The 17,634-nt window shown below is 49.3% G+C and overlaps 1 protein-coding gene across 6 annotated transcripts in view; it reads right to left on the bottom strand.

The window, feature by feature from the left end:
• The window catches only part of SYNJ2 (synaptojanin 2), a 136,518-nt gene that overhangs the window by 60,634 nt on the left and 58,250 nt on the right, over positions 1-17,634 (bottom strand). For 5 of the 6 annotated variants that reach the window (XM_064292722.1, XM_064292725.1, XM_064292734.1 and 2 more), the window contains exon 5: positions 8,236-8,319. In XM_064292722.1, the coding sequence (XP_064148792.1) occupies positions 8,236-8,319 (84 nt within the window). Of the gene's footprint in view, positions 1-8,235; positions 8,320-11,641; positions 12,259-17,634 lie in introns of those variants that run through there. The other variant, XM_064292743.1, reaches the window with a different exon arrangement.

The raw sequence follows: 17,634 nt of genomic DNA, 5'->3' as shown, positions 1-17,634 counted from the left end.
GGCTGAATAATATTTGTTGCATATATGTACCACATTTGTTTATCCATTCATCCGTTGATGGACACGTGAGTTGTTTCTACCTTTTGGTTGTTGTGAATAGTGATACAATGATCTCTGGTGTACTTGTATCTGTTTGGGCTCTTGGGTGCACACCTAGGAGTGGAATTGCTGGGTCATGTGGTAATTCTATGTTTCACTTTTTGAGGAATCACCCTGGTCCTGTCAGTCCTTCCCTCTTCCTCTGCCCACTCTAACCTCACCTCATACCTCTCTTCTCTGCATCCTGAGTCACTGTGTGTCAGAAGCCCAAGAAGGAGCTTCAGCTGGGCTAGAATCAAACTACTGTTGGCACCAACTGGTTGGCACTGACCATGGTGCTTTTCTTAGCCTTCACCTTCTTCTCCTTCACCCTGTCTTCCCTCCCCCTTGGTAGGTGGGTACTTGGTCAATTACTCATGCCTGGCCCCTCAAGTCATTACCTCAATCCTGTAGACTATACATTTGAGGTAAGGGAATTGGCCATTTGAATAGTCAAAGTCCCAACAATGCCTGGCTGTGTTAGTCAAAGCAAAGTCTCCAACAGCACCTGAGGGTCACATCTTTACACCCAGTATCTTCGGAATCTCTCCTTGCATACACACTGCTCCAACCTTCAAGAATGCCATCACCTTGAACTGGACTGCTGCAACTGCCCCCCATCTGTCTCTTTACCCTCAGGCTTCCGCCTTCAAACTGAAAATTCTTAGCCTTCTAATCATGTCAGCCACCCCTGAAGCCCTTAGTTAGTGCATGGTCTGATGCTCCTACCAGCACCGAGCCGGCTGTGCGCACATCCCTTCCCAAGCCCAGGCTGAGTGGCGTCAGTTGATAGCTTAAAATCGGCCATGTTGGGAGCATTTACACCACAGGAATGAGCAAATGCTACAAATCAAAGCTTCCCCCGTCATATTCCAGAGCACTGGTCGACCAGCACACCATTGAGTGGCTCCCCAACATTACCACACACTGGAGTAACATAGGGGCCTTGAAAAAATACTGATGCTCCTGCCCACCTACCCCAGATATCCGAATTGGTGTGGTATGCAACCTGGGTGTGAAAAGTTTTTAAAGCTCCCCAAGCGTGTCTGACGTACAACAAAGCTTGAGCAACTCTGCTTTAGCTGCTTTTCAGATAAAATTCAAACTCCATGGTAGAACATACAAAGGCCATCTTGATCTGGCCCTGCCTACCTCCCCAGTCTCATCTCTCCTCATATCCCTCATGCTTAGGACTCCAAGCAGCTGAGCCAGTGTGGATATGCTGGGACCTCAGGGGTGGCAACATCTACATCTCCTGTTCCCTTGGGACAGCTGCCTTCCCGCCCTGGTGATTCTTCCCCATCCTTTCTCAAGCCTTTCCCTAAGATGAATCCCTAAGGAAGCCGCCACTAGCCTTGAGCAACCCTTCCCCTACCCCTCGCCTAGGTGAGCTCTCCCTGAGAGCTGCCACAGGGACCTCAGCCTTCCTCTGTTGTTGTTGTTAGGTGCCGTCCTGTCGGTTCTGACTCATAGTGATCCTATGCACAACAGAATGAAACACTGCCCAGTCCTGCGCCATCCTCACAATCATTGCTATGCTTAAACCCATTGTTGCAGCCACTGTGTCAAATCCATCTCATTGAGGGTCTTCCTCTTTTTCACTGACTCTCTACTTTACCAACCATGACGTCCTTCTCCAGGGACTGATCCCTCCTGATAACATGCCCAAAGTATGCGAGACATAGTCTCGGCATCCTTGCATCTAAGAAGCATTCTGGTTGTACTTCTTCCAAGACAAATTTGTTCTTTTGGCAGTCCATGGTATATTCAATATTCTTCCCCAATGCCACAATTCAAAGGCATCAATTCTTCTTCACTCTTCCTTATTTATTGTCCAGCTTTCACATGTATATGAGGCAATTGAAAACACCATGGCCTGGGTCAGGCACACCTTAGTCCTCAAGGTGGCATCTTTGCTTTTTAACGCTCTAAGGAGGTCTTTTGCAGCAGATTTGCCCAATGCAATACGTCTTTTGATTTCTTGACTACTGCTTCCATGGATGTTGACTGTGGATCCAAGTGAAATGAAATCCTTGACAATCTTATCTCCGTTTATCATGATGTTGTTTATTGGTCCAGTTGTGAGGATTTTTGTTTTCTTTATGTTGAGGTGTAATCCACTCTGAAGGCTGTGGTCTTTGATCCTCATCAGTAATTGCTTCAAGTTCTCTTCATTTTCAGTAAGCAAGTTTGAGTCTTCTGCATAATGCAGGTTGTCAATGAGTCTTCCTTCAATCCTGATGCCCTATTCTTCTTCATATGGCCCACCTTCTCTGATTATTTGCTCAGCATACAGATTGAATAAGTATGGTGAAAGGGTACAACCCTGATGCACACCTTTCCTCCAGTATGCCTTGTTATGTTTGCACGACTGCCTCTTGATCCATGTACAGGTTCCTCATGAGCACAATTAAGTGTTCTGGAATTCCCATTCTTTGCAATGTTATCCATAATTTGTTATGATCTGCACAGTCGAATGCCTTTGCATAGTCAATAAATCACAGGGAAACATCTTTCTGGTACTCTGTGCTTTCAGCCAGGATTCATCTGACATCAGCAATGATATCCCTGGTTCCATGTCCTCTTTTAAATCCAGTTTGAATTTCTGGCAGTTCCCTGTGGATGTGCTGCTGCGGCAGCTTTTGAATGATCTTCAGCCTTCCTCTAGGACAGCTCTAATCACATGGTCCTGTCATGCCCCTATTCCCCACTCCTTGAAGGCAGGCATGATATATCCTCCCTGGTACCCCATATACCGGGCAGATGCTGAGTGGGTGTCTGTTGAATAAATGGCTTCATCTGAGATTGATGATTTGCCATCAGTCTACAACAGGGGGTGGTAGCTGAGACATCCCAGGAAGCAGGTCTTTGTGCTGTGTGTCCATAGAGGAGACACTGAGGACACTGCCACACACCACAGAGGGTCCTCATGTAGACTTAGCAGACACGCTCACTCAGTTCTCAGGATGCAAACAGTTCTGCTTCTATTAGTGTTTTTATCTCTTAGATGCCATAATTTACTTATATTATTAGTGATAACATCAGCTACCATTTTTGAGTATTTTCTAGGTACTGTGCTAGATTCTAATACATATCATATTTAATCATTCCCATAACCCTGAGGTTGGTACTGTTAACCCCAATTTACAGTAGAGTAAACTAAGGGTAAGGAGCCATGGCGATGTAGTGATTAAGCACTCGGCTGCTAACTGAAAGGTTGGCAGTTCAAACCCATCAGCCACTCCACAGGAGAAAGATGTAGCAGTCTTCTTCGTAAAGATTACAGCCTTGGCAACCCTATGGGGCAGTTTTACTCTGTCCTATAGGGTAGCTATAAGTTGGAATAGATTCAATGAAAACAGGTTTGGTTTTTTGGTAACTAAGGCTTAAGAAAGATAAGAAATTCCTCAAAAGTATATGTTTCCTACGTAGGAGGGCGAGAATCTGCACTTGAACTCAGGTCTGTACAACTTCAAAGTTTATGCTCTGAGGTACTGTGATAAACTGCCTTGTGGTCTTGCCTGTTTCCGTGATGGTTGCTGGGACGTTTGAGAATGAACACGACACCCACTTGTGCAAGCACACAAGACAGGGCACACGCTACGTGCACCAACTTTATCTCTAGCTCCAATTCACTGTCATCGTGAGTCTTTTCTCCCTTCCCTCAACCCCCTCACTTCTTTTTGAAGTTGTTGTGCTACAACCCATCTCCCATCCTTTTTGGAACAAAAAAAGGTATAAACACACAAGTAAGCACACAGAGTGCCACGCATCCCAGCGCTGAATGCACAGCGTTTGACAGGGAAGAGGCGTATGTAGGCAAGGTGGGGACAGCAGAGGGGACTCATCCACACCTCAGCCTCCTCCAGTTGCCTTAGTGACAGGAACTAAACGACACAGATGTACCTCACCTTCCCAAGACACGTGTCTGTGTAAGTACGTTAAAAGAACCAAACCAAACTCATTGCCATCAAGTCAATTCTGAATCATAGCGACCCTATGAGTAAGCACATTAGGGGAGAGGACAATTCTAGAGTGACAAGGGGGACGAATTCTTCAGCACAATGGACAAGATAAAAAATACAGTCTTGAACCAACTATCCCAGGAGAGGAAATCGTTTTAAGGGTAAAATTTGTAAGTGGTAAAGGTACAGAGTTGCTAGAACTGGGAAAGGACACAGGAGTTTGTTAATGAAGACAGAGTTCCTGTGAAAATGTGCAGACAAATGAACACTCCCAGCCCCCTCTGCCATCCCCTGGGCCTGGAAAAGGGATGGGAGGACAACGAAGAGGAGGAGGGAGGACACTGAGGAAAAGAAAGGCCGATCACTGAGGAGGAGGGAGGAAAACGCTGAGGGGGAGGGAGGAGAATGCTGAGGAGGAGGGAGGAGAATGCTGAGGAGGGAGAACACTGAGGAGGAGGGAGAAGAACACTGAGTAGAAGGGAGGAGAACACTGAGGAGCAGGGAGGAGAATACTGAGGAAGAGGGAGGAGAACACTGAGGAAGAGGGAGGAGAACACTGAGCAGGAGGGAGGAGAACACTGAGTATGATGGAGGAGAACACTGAGCAGGAGGGAAGAGAACACTGAGGAGCAGGGAGGAGAACACTGAGGAAGAGGGAGGAGAACACTGAGCAGGAGGGAGGAGAACAGTGAGGAGGAGGGAGGAGAGCACTGAGGAGGAGGGAGGAGAGCACTAAGGAGGGAGGAGAGCACTGAGGAGGAGGGAGGAGAACACTGAGGAGGAGGGAGGAGAACACTGAGGAAGAGGGAGGAGAACTCTGAGGAGGAGAGATAACACTGAGGAGGAGAGAAAAAGAACGCTGAGGAGGTGGGAGGAGAATGCCGAGGAGGAGGGAGGAGAACACTGAGGAGGAAGGAGGAGAATGCTGAGGAGGAGGGAGGAGAACACTCAGGAAGTGAAAAGAACACTGAGGAGGAGGGAGGAGAACGCTGAGGAGGAGGGAGGAGAAACACTCAGGAAGTGAAAAGAACACTGAGGAGGAGGGAGGAGAACGCTGAGGAGAAGGGAGGAGAATACTGAGGAGGAGGAAGGAGAACACTGAGGAGGAGGAAGGAGAACACTGAGGAGGAGGGAGAACACTGAGGAGGAAGGAGGAGAACGCTGAGGAGAAGGGAGGAGAATACTGAGGAGGAGGAAAGAGAACACTGAGGAGGAGGGAGAACACAGAGGAGGAAGGAGGAGAACACTGAAAGGAGGGAGGAGAACGCTGAGGAGAAGGGAGGAGAATACTGAGGAGGAGGGAGGAGAACGCTGAGGACGAGGGAGGAGAACGCTGAGGAGACAGAACACTGAGGAGGAGAGAAAAAGAACGCTGAGGAGGTGGGAGGAGAATGCCGAGGAAGAGGGAGGAGAACACTGAGGAGGAGGGAGGAGAATGCTGAGGAGGAGGGAGGAGAACACCGAGGAAGAGGGGGAATGCTGAGGAGGAGGGAGAAGAACACTGCGGACAAGAGAGGAGAACACTGAGGCAGAAGGAGGGATGAGAATACTGAGGCAGAAGGAGGGAGAACACAGAAGTTCCTAGAAATATGACAGAAGATAGTTGAAGGTGCTGAAAAGTTCTTCCCAGAGAAGACGAAATGGAAAAAGGGAGAATTCCCTTCTAATGGTCTGAAGGCATGTCAGGTGAGAAAAGAACTGGACCTACTCTTGAGCATCCATGGTACGTCCTGTAGAAGCAATCAGACTACAGACAGCGGTTTAACACAAGGAGAGTTGCAGTTGAGTCAATTCTGACTCATGGTGATCCCATGTGTGTCAGAGTAGAACTGTGCTCCACAGAGGTTTTCAATGGCTGAATTTTCTGAAGAAAATTACAAGGCCTTTCTTCTGAGGCATCTCTGGGTGTGCCTGAATCTCCAGCCGATCGTGTTAACCGTTTGCACTACCCATAGACTCCTGATACAGGAAAGACCTATCTCTAATTACCAGAGCCATCCCAAATCCTGGACTCCTGGTCAGGTCTGGAGGACAGGCTCCTTAAGATTTGGTGAGGAAGGGTCCCTGAATTGGGGGAAGGATGAAATGGTTGAATCCCAAAGGGTCCTTCCCAAATCCCGAGACTCTATATTAGGACCACCCCTCAGTTTTTGGACTTCTTACACATTTTTACATGAAGCCTGGTCTCCCTGTTTCATTTATGCACTATACTCATTTGATCTATGCTTTTTATTCTAAATTCAGAGCTTGAGAAGTTTCAGAAGGAAAAACCCAAATGTAAAGAAAATCAAGTTTCAGAAACTCTTTAGAAAGGTCCAGAATATGGAGACCCATAGAGACAGAAAGTGGAGTAATGGTTCTGGTTCTTTAGGCTTGTAGGGGAGGGACTGGAGAGCGGCTGCTGATGGGGACCAGGTTTTTTAACCGTGAAGACAGTGTTCTAAAATTAAATTATGGTGATGATCGCACAACTCTGTAAATACGTTACAGACCATTGAATCGTATACCTTAAATGGACAAAATTTATGGCAGGTAAATTATATCTCAATAAACATGTTCAAAAAAACAAATCAAAACACTCTTTTTGGAAGCTCTCCAAAGGAATTTTCCACGTGTTATGACCATCCTCAGAAGGGCTTATGGATGCTGCCTTTCAGTGCCATGCGCTGGCCGTCTACATCTTAGCCGCTCCTTTTTGACAGAAAGACCGAGTGTTAATTAACAAAGCCATTTGTTTTCACAGAATTCAGAGCCCAATGAGACACCCAGTTCAACCGTCCTCGCTCTGAGAGCCAGCGTGGTACATTACCACAGCGGTCAGCTGCAGCCTGGTGACAGCCATTAGGACAAAGTGACGTGCCAAACACTGTGTCTCGTCAAGGGCTGTGTTAAGAAGTTGAACCCAAGACTTGGGACTCTGAGCCCTGCTGTGACAGACACCCCAGGGCCTGGCAATGGCACCCTGACGCTCTTCAGCCCTGGATGACGACCTCATGGGGGTAACACGAGCCTGGGTAAGAAGAGCCGAAAACAACAAAGCCCACAGAGAGGGTTTATGAACACGGCAAATATTCCCTCAGATGGGGAAGAGGATCCAGGATCAGTGCTGAGGAACCTCAACCCACTCGCCCATAGCCCGCCTTGCTGGAGAGTCACTGAGCAGAGCACACGTCCCTCTGCTGAGGACAAGTGTGTCCCTGGAACAAACCGCCACACGCCGCCCTCTCCCCAGGAGTCAGAACGCCAAATACCCTCTGACACTGGCCGGAGCCCTGTGCCAATAAAAAATAGCCAGGTGTATTTTTAGAAATCACAGGAAAGCTACGTGTAATTCTCGGGCAGCTCTGCCACAGACACCTCCACACGCCAGACCCCTGCATGGCCACGCAGGGTCCTCTAAGAGATTCACGACCCTCACAACGCAACTGCGGCCGTGCTCTGAGTACACTGACTTTGGGGTATAACTTAAGGTAATTCTACCCAAGTACACAATGTGGTTCACTTACTCAGAAAAGACACCCCAGCAGTTACCCAAGTCCACAGGAAGCACAATACATGCTTGCCAATCAAAAATTACAAATCAGTGCATGTGTGTTCTACATAAAAATACCACGCATGTGTGCACACATACCTCCACACGCCTGCACACACACGTATATGCAATACACACACATACATACGCACATAGACACTCATATACACGCACCCCCCACCTGTCTGCACACACACACAATACACATACATACACCCCATACACCTGCACACACACACATGCAATACATACACATATACATACACACATAGACACTCATATACACACACCCACACACACAATACACAAACATACATACACACACCCCACACATACATACACAATACACACACACATACACACTCATACACACCACACATACATACTCCCCCCAAGCATCTGCACACACACACGTACACACACGCGCATACATACACACACATGAGCACACCTGATGCATCCGCACACACACATACATGCACACACAGTTCATGGATCTGCACACACACACACACGCACACACGCACACACCCCCCATACACCTTGACAGCTGGGCAGAGGAAAAGATCGGACACCGTGCCATCCAAAAACCTGGTTGAAAGGTTGCCAGAGAGTTTTAGAAGAGAACACAACGGACATGGCGATGTCTTCATTACCCACCTGAAGGCCTGGCTGCTCCCAAAACAGCGGAACGGAGCCTCTGATCTGGACAAAAGACGACACCCCATCATCCATGTAAATCGTCTGCATGGGGAGGAAACATAAAGGGAGAGAGATTCTTCAATGAAACCGAGTGTCCTCAGCTTGGTAACCGGATGCTGCCGCCTGAGACCGAGCACCAGCTAGCGAGAAGGGCAGGCGGTGGATTGCAGCACCCAGCTCCTCTGGCCAGCACAGCAGGGCTGCGCCCTGACCCGAGGCCCAGCCCAGGAGCCGACGGGCCTGCCAGCTGCTGGGCGGACTTCCGGGCCTGCTGCCCAAGCCACCTCCCAGAGAGTGACCAAGTGCCCTGTCCTCAGGGTCAGCTGGCGCTGGTGGGGAGTGCCTTCTTCTCGGGGAGCAACCTTGCTGGTTTCCCTGAACATCCCACAGTGCTCCACTGCACGTTAGGAAGAGAAGCAGGGGTACTCTGGGATTTCAGTAAGACCTTCTTTTGTCAGCTGACACTGAGTTGGCCCTGACTCACGGTGACCCCGCGCACAAAGGGATGGAGTGCTGCCTGGTCCTTCACCATCTCCGTGATCAACTACAGATCAGACCGTGGTGATCCATAGGGTTCTCAATGGGTGGTCTTTGGAAGCAGATTGCCAGGCCTTTCTTCCTAGTCTGTCTTAGTCTGGAAGCTCCACTGAAACCTGCTCAGCATCACAGCAACACGGAAGCCTCCACAGACAGACAGGTGGCAGCTGCTCATCAGGTGCACTAGCCAGGAATTGAACCCGGGTCTCCCGCATGGAAGGTGAGAATTCTACCACTGGGCCACCACTGCCCCTACATGGTCTTCCTTAGAGCCCTCCGTTTTAACCTGATCCCATAGCTAAGTGGCAGTGCTGTTAGTAAAGGGCTGGACGAAGTACAGTGAACAGCTATATCCAAGGCCGAACCGACAGTACTAGTCAATCCTGTGCTTGACAACACAAGTCAAGACTTGACACATCCACAACGTCAACACACAACACAGTTTCCAGAAGCTTCCTGTGGAATGGCGCCTGCATAGAAACACAGTATACTTCTATTTTTAAAAAATACTCCTCCTCCCCACCCACACGCACACTTATTTCAGAGTGGGCCGGCTTCCGGTGGGCCCGCAGGCCTATGAGTGCAGTGTAAGGGAGTTTTCAGAGGGCACGGAGCACAGTCCTGAGCGTCACAGGGGAAGGCTGGGCCGTTACCAGATGCGTGGCTTTGATCTGAGTAACTGTATCCTGGTTTGGCAGGGCCAGCCGGCGAGGCTGTGGGTCCTTTCCACTTCTCACCACCCTGCTCCCTTTACCGGGTAGCTTTCCATGCCCGGCAGATCACGCTCAGGTGGCACATTCATTAGTCATTCTGCAGCGAGGACTTGGAAAGCAGCCCTGCAGCTTCCCTGGACTACAGGAATTATATGAGCCTGGTATCCACAGCATCCGACTGAAAGTCTGTCCATTAGTCTCCAAAGGAAAACAGCCCCGGGTGAGAACTTGCTGCCTGTCTCCAGGTACCGACCACCAGCCAGTCTGTTATGCTCCATCATTCTACTGATAAAGCCAGAACAAAAGAGCAGTTTGCGTAAATTCACACACACACACCCAATGAGATGAAGTCCATAAACCTGACCAGCAGCTGTGACTCACACAGTCTATAGGACTGAACAAGAAACCAACCCAGCCAGCATTCTCCCAGAAAGCCAACTCTTCGTTTAAGAAAGGACTACCGTTCACTCTAATTAATGCTGCTAACAGTGCTACTTCCAACACTTGCCCAGTTCCTCTTGAGATGAAACTTGTGCAAAGCCAGCTTCAGAAAACCCCCAAAGAGTCCCAGACTCCACCCGTGGGCGAGAAGAAAAGATGCCTCCAAGTGTCTCCACCCCCTTCCTTCCGTGAGACAATCACATTTTATTCTGGGTCCCATCCTATCCCCAAGGCCACCTTATTTGTTCCCAAGGTGATGGGACATACCCTGACCTTCACACACTAGTGAGGGATTGCCTGTGCTTCCATTTTGGGTGAGAGAACACAGGTCTAACTTGCTGGGGTGCAGGACTTCACCTCACAGACGAAATCCTAACAGAGCGTTTGGGTCCACAGGAGTTGAGGGAGGCAGACGGGAGCATGAAAGCCCAACCTGGTTCAACCTCCATTCTGCAAACTCCCACCTGCCCAGGAGGGTGACCCTCAGTGTCCATCTCTCTCAATGGAGTAAGTGTCACCTGGGGCACAGAGAGGTGACGTGCTCTGAGGAGTGAATGACTTGCTCACAAACTCAGCTTCTCTCTTTGTTCAGGGCATCAGGCTGCTCTGTGAGTGTGGATGAGGCCACCCAGAGATGATGGAGAGAAAGAGAAGGCAGGCTCAGAACATGGGGAAATGGGTTTTGAGCTGTGGGGAGAGAGGAGCATACGAAGGAACAGACAGAGTGGGAGGGAAACCCGGAAGGAGAGCACTTCAGGAGGGAGGAAGCCGTGCCAGTGGGGTGAGGCCTGGGTGGGGCTGCTGGACTTGGCTACCAGGAAGCCTCAGGTGACCCTGAGTGGCCCCTTTCATGGAGCAGCAGGAGCAGAGGCCAAAGGGCCATCCAAGGAAGAGGACAAGGCAGGAGTACTTAAGAATGTACTTCTATGTAAAAGGCTTTTCCTGAGCTCCTTCCCTCCGATGAGGTATCTGTAAACCAGTGCTTCCCAAGTCTTCGTTCTTAGGAGGACACATGGGAACCAGGGAACCATAACCTCCCAGCACTAACCAGTGCTCTTACCTTCACTAGTCAAATGTTTCTCTCTTTTTTTTTTGGGTGGCGGGGGAGGTTTCTGCAGGATTAGTCAGGGCTGTAGCGCAAACCCACCAGACACGGCTCACCACAGTGCTGAAAAGACTCAGGCCCTCTGTGAGGGAGTCTGAGAAGGCCATCTACACACACACCCTCTCACAATGCACTCCCTCACACACTCACACACACTCAGTCCCTCACACATGTGTTCACACACACTCTCCCACACATTCATGTACTCTCACACACACACACCCTCTCACAACGCACTCCCTCACACACTCACACACACTCAGTCCCTCACACATGCATTCACACACACTCTCCCACACACTGATGTACTCTTACACACTCACACCCTCTCACAATGCACTCCCTCACACACTCACATGCACTCACACACATGCTCACTCTCACATATTCCCACTCACATACTCATGGACTCTCACACATGCACTCATACACTCACACACACATTCTCTCACACCCACACACATTCACACATGGCACACACACATATGGGTGTACACACTCACACGCAGGCATTCAAACACATTCACAAGCATGGCACACACACATGCACCCACTCACACAAACTCACATGTGGCCCATCATGGAGGCAAACAGGGACGGTGCAGAAAGCTGTCTCTCTTCTGGCTCCTGAGAATTTAATTCATGAGGAGCCCACCTGCCTGCTGAGAGCTCCCCACACAGCAGGGAGCCTCTGCTCCTTATGGGGTCTCTGGTTGCCAACGACAGAGCAGGGCAATTAGTCAGAGCCCTACTTCCCAACGGACAGTGGGCGTGGGCTGAAGAGCCTCACTTCCTTACAGAGGCCCTCGGGGACCAGCTTCAGCCCAGGCCCCTGAGACCAGAGGGCAATCACTGTGTGGTGGTGGATCTTCTGCAGCTGCTGAAGCCTCCTAGGCTCACCTGCCCCTTTCCCCCAAACTCGCTTCCTGCCACGCTGGGGCGAGGAGACTCTTCACATGTAGCCACACAGGAGGCAACCCAACACTACCTGAACGCATCACCCAGACTTTGTCTACTGAATCACTGATTTGAGGGACCTTAAGATCCAACACACAATTTGCTATTCCACCATAATCAAAGCCACCAAGGCCATGTATTTAGGTGCCACTGTCCCGGCTCAAGGGGCCCCACATCTCTGATGTTACAAACGTCAGGAAGCAGGACGCGCCTGGTTCCTGTGAGGGTGTGATCCAGGATCCCAGTGGACCACCACAGCCCTGAAAACTTCCCTGAGTCCAGTCCAAGTTCCTGTGCTGTGCAGCCCACACCCACCGCTTCCAACAGCTCAGCAGAAGACCTGAGGCTGGCTTCCCTAGAACCCCCCAGTTTATCAGTGGTCGCCAGGGGCTGGGGGAGGAGGAATGGGGAATGAAGAGCACCTTTGTCAACAGGAGGTGCAGCTGCTGAGAGCCTGGGCCTCTTGGAGGGGTAGAAGGCAGATCCGCATGTACAGGGACGTCAGTGAAGTATACACTCCACTTAAAGAGCAATTTTTGTTCAGAAGAAACAACTTGGCCCAACCTAAGCACCCATATTGCTATAAAGTGCCTTACACAGAAAGCATTCTGTGACCCCAGAAGTGGAGAGCAAGCAGCCCTCTTGCCATAAGGAGAAGCCATGTTTTTGTTCTTCTGGCAACAGTTGCTCCCCTCTGGCTGTTTCTGCTCACCCTGCCTCCTTACACATTTGAGAGAAGGGGATGCAGTCCTACGTTAGAAACCATCTTGGAGATGCTTAGAGAAATGGCCAGCCCCCCATCAGGAGCAGGCTGGGGCCCCATGAGCATCACTGGGGTGTCCCTTGGCAAGAGCTTTCCAGAGGGAAGCCCCATCTTATGGACCTAATTGTGTCCCCTAAAATATGTGTTGATGTCCTAACTGCTGTACGTAAGAATGTGACCGAATTTGGAAATAGGATGTTTCTTTTGTTATGGAGAATGAGGCCATAGCAGAGTAGGGTGGGTCCCAAACCTAATCACTTCTGAGTGATGTCTTATACAAAGAGCAAAAGAGACACAGAGGCACAGAGGGGGAGACAGACGCTATGTGACAATGGAGGCAGGTGAATCCATAAGCCCAGGAACACCAGGGATCGTTGGCACCTTCTAGAAACTGGAATAGACAAAGACTTCCCCTAGACTCATGACCTGAATTGGACTTCCAGCCTCCTGAATTGTGAGAAAATAAATTTCTGTTCTCTAAAGCCACCCACTCACAGTATTTTTAATGGCAGCACCAGGTAACTAAGACACCAGGCCTTCACTCTTCCCCTCTATTCCGTCTCGTGTCTTTTTCTCCACTGTCTGTCCTTCTCTCCATGCATCCCCCACCTTAGATGGGCCCTTCCTCTAACGTCATGGCCTCTCCTGATCCTCACTTGGCCTGGTGAGTCTCTCATCTGTCCCTGGCCTGGCACTGACTGGGCACCAATGGGGAGGAAGGAAGCCGCCCTGGAGGACCAGCCCTTGTCTGTCCTGGTCTTGCTGCACGCCCGGCACCGCGAATGGCACACAGCTGAATGTGCCAAGGACTGGAGAAGCCCTGGGTCTGCTCCACAGTGCTAACGAGGACACCTTGATAAGCTCTGGGAAGTGATTCCTCAAATATACCAGGTGGGACCTTCTCCCTCACACACCACGGGTCGCACTGTTGGGGGCTCTCTGAGTCACAGAGAACATCCTGGCTTGTATTTCCCACAGTGAGAAACCATGGTTCACCCAAAGTGCAAGCTGGCCTCAGACATACCTGCCCAGCAAATGGGCACTCAGGGTGTAAGAGCCCTGAGTTTCCTGGTGCTGCTTAACAGAAGCAGCCCTGGTGGCACAGTGGTTAAGCATTTGGCTGCTAACCAAAAGGTTGGTGGTTCTCAGTGTCCGATCTGACCTTTATATCAAACCTAACCAAAAACGATTGGGACACACCCTCCACTGATATGGCCTCATTAACATAACAAAGAAACCCTGTTCCCAAATGGTATGACTTCCATGAGTACAGGGGTTAGGATTTACAACAGGCATTTTGGGGGACGTAATTCAATCCATAACAATCCTGATGTCCTGCTATGTGTCTGTGTTGAAAGCAAAATCGCTGAGGGGTTGAATGCACACAGGGCAGGGCCTCAGTCTGCAGTGCCTGTGGTCTCTGCACCAACAGCAGCTGGGCTTTCTGGCTGTCTGTCAGCAGGTCTGCTGTTCCTGGGAGGAAGGTACTCTTTCTGGAGAGAGTGACAATGCACCAACACACTACTGTGATCCAGAGGCGGCGGGTGGGTGGGTGGGAATGAAAACAAAAAACAAACAAACAAAAAACCTCCCAAAGCTTTTTGGGAGCAAGAAATCCCTCCTAATCCTGAGAAGAAAGATGGAAGCAATTTAAACAACATGGGCTGGACGCCCGGGAGCTGGCGTGAGGCTGGTCCTATTTCAGACATTTCTCTAAGGCCTCCTGGGAGAGTCAGGAGACATGAAGACAAGGCCCCTGCCCTGAGCCCTAACCAGCAAACTGAAAACATGAGGAGAAAAACTCAAGTCACGAGACACCCATACAAGAAATAACTAGGGCGATGTCCCCCAAGCCCTCGCCTGCCAAAATGCTCACTTGTCTGTGGGAGCTGAGAAAAGCAAAGACAATGTAGAGATCTATCATAAAGCTAACGGGCACTTAAAGCATAGTCCTTTACCAAGGATTATGTCCTCTTACACTGTGGTGTTAAAATCGTTTAGGAAAGTCCAGTTTATGGGGATGGAAACATCATGTTGATTAGGGGTAGGGTTGCACAGCTGATTAACGTAACTGATGTCAACAAGTTCTGTACGTGTAAAAAGTTGAATTGGCAAAAGTTGTATGGTAGACGTATTTACAACAACAACAACAAAAAGAGCAGCAGCTGGGGCTCCTTATGTACAACCAAAGCCTCATGGGATTTGATTCCTGGTTTTTTTTTTGGAGGTTTAGGGTCATGGTTTCATGGGACATCCCAGTTAATTGGCCTAATATCGTGTTTAATGTTTCTGTTCTACTTCTTAGTTAGTAGTGTAGTGCCTGGGGTCTTAAAAGCTTGCAAGCAGCCATTCAAGGCACAACTGGTCTCTATTAACCTGGAGCAAAAGAGGTCAAAGGAAAGCCAGAAACAGGAGAAGGATAAGGACTGTGTGGCTAATTGCCTCCATGAACAACTGCCTTCTTTGCCATGAGACCAGAAGAACTGGATGGTACCCAGCTACCATTACTGAACATTTTGATCAAAGATTCTATAGAAGAATCTTTGATCAAAAGGGGGAAAATGCAGAACAGAATTTCAAATTCTAATGGAATCTAGAATTTCTGGAGCCATGAAAATCAGATGAGCCCCTGAAACTATTACCCTGAGATAATCTTTAAACCTTAAACCAAAAATATCCCGGAAGTCTCCTTAAAACCAAACAATAGTTTAGCTTAACTAGTAGAAAAAAGGCCTGCCTGGAGCATTGTGCTCTTTTAACAACTATTTATATGGGATCAAACTGCCAACAGCAACTCGACAGGTTGGATAAGAAGCTTCAGGGGCAGTCAGTTTATGTAAGTGAGGGAGGAACGACTCAGAAAAGGAGGGTGAGAGCGGTTGCACAACTCAAAGGATGTAATCGGTGTCCCTGAATTGCACACGTAGAAACTGTTGAGCTGGTGCATGCTCTGCTGTGTATATTCCCAACAACAAAAAAATAAAATAAATAATTCTGTAGGAAACGGGCCGATTGTGGAATGTGGTTTTCCTTCAATGACTTACTCAACAAAAAAAGTAGATGAGACTCTGAGACCACCTCCATTTTTTTAATTGGTTGAAATCCAAAAATCTGGGGACACACAAATGAGAGGACAAGCCAGGTATTTTCTGCCCCAGGGCTGGGTGGAGAATGGGGCAAAGGCCGAGATGGCAGAGTCCCTGCAGGGCGGCCTGTGACTATCTCTGGAGTCTGGCTCCCTTACCAGGTTAAGGGGCTCTGGCATTTCAATTCATACAAATATGTTTTGCACCTTGGGCCCCCAGGGTCCAGCATAGCACCCAGCCCACAGCGGGTGATAACTAATAAACCAATATTTGTAAAAGTAATTGAAGAGCTGGCAGACTAAACACCAAACCCCAGGCTAAAATCTGGGATGGAAAAAGTGATCATGGTAGCAGGGCCTGGCGGCAAAAAGGAGTCATTTCACGGAACAGGAGGGAGCGAGAAAAAAGAAAACGGCCTGCATTTGGGGTCACATGCTCTCTTTCTCTCTCTCTCTTTGTTTTTAACTAGATATTTCTTTAACAGCTTTGGTCAGTACCCAGGACAGCCCGTATCACTGGGGAATCACATGCAAGGAACTCCGCCTTTGGCTCACTCCAAGGCCCGGTTCTAAAGTCCCTCCTGCTGAGTGGCTGCTCCAACCAAGATGCCCTCACTCACCTTCCAGGCTCTGAAAGATGTGCACACGGTCAGTATCCAAATATGTGCTGAATTAAACTGGCTAAAGTCCTCATAAGGAGCCCTGGTGGCGTAGCGATTAAGCACTTGACTGCTAACCAGAAGGTCTGCAGTTCAAACCCACCAGCGGTTCTTCGGGAGAAAGGTGTGGCAGTCTGCTTCCGTAAAGATTTACAGCCTTGGAAACCCTAGGGGGCAGCTCTGCTCTGTCCTATAGGGTAGCTATGAGTCGGAATTGACTCCACAGCTATGGGTTTGTTTTTTTTTTGTTTCTGTGTCCTCAGGAGAACCCCTCCAATGGCAGCAGCAGCAGCAGGAGTGACAAGGAAATGCAAAGCCACATCTCCACCAAATCAACGGGGTGTGAGAAGTGTGCCACCAGGGACAGATCACCCAATAAGCCACGCAGGCTTAATGGTGCTTACTTACTAATCTGTCATGCACAATTCCACGAGCTTACTTAGTGAACTGTGTACGACAGATTAGTAAGTAAGCACCATTAAGCCCGTGCATACCTTGCTTGCTGTAAGCCACTGACTGCATGCAGTGTTTCCTGGTTAATGGGCTCTGTGTGCCGTCCACAACCACATTATACCTGTGCCTTCACCGGGGTCTCCTTCCCTACAACTTAGCCCACCTGCCATTCGACTCAGGGTGTTAGCCTACAGCCTGCAAGTTAGGGAAAGAAATCGAGACGTTAAGCAGATGGCTGTGTTCCACGGGTGCTGGAAGCTGCTGCTGCTGAAGCTCAGCCTTCTCAACGCCCAGCTGCCGCTGCTTGCATCTTGGCTCACGCCGTGGTTGATTTAGAATAAAAATAAGAATACTTGTCTCTTCTCTCCTCCTTCCATGGTCCTAATCTACTCACTCCTGTCATGAAAAGATTTTCCAACCAGAGGGGTTCATCCGACAGCTGCCCTCTGAGTAAGTCCCACCCTGGATGACCACAGCAAAGACTCCTGATTCCTTCTAGCTAAAAATACCTCGGGTAAGCAGCATTCTCCCACCATGAGAAGTGAAGCAAAAAATACCCACCAGGCAACCAGAGGCCAGGCCTCCATGCCCAGCACCACTTACACATTCCATTCTCAGTTAGTCAGGAGCCGCGATCAGAAACC

This window comes from Loxodonta africana, chromosome 1, assembly GCF_030014295.1.
Source record: "Loxodonta africana isolate mLoxAfr1 chromosome 1, mLoxAfr1.hap2, whole genome shotgun sequence".
NCBI classification, from domain to species: domain Eukaryota; kingdom Metazoa; phylum Chordata; class Mammalia; order Proboscidea; family Elephantidae; genus Loxodonta; species Loxodonta africana.
The sequence above is the reverse complement of the archived record's forward strand: the minus strand, read 5'-3'. Positions and strand labels throughout refer to the sequence as shown.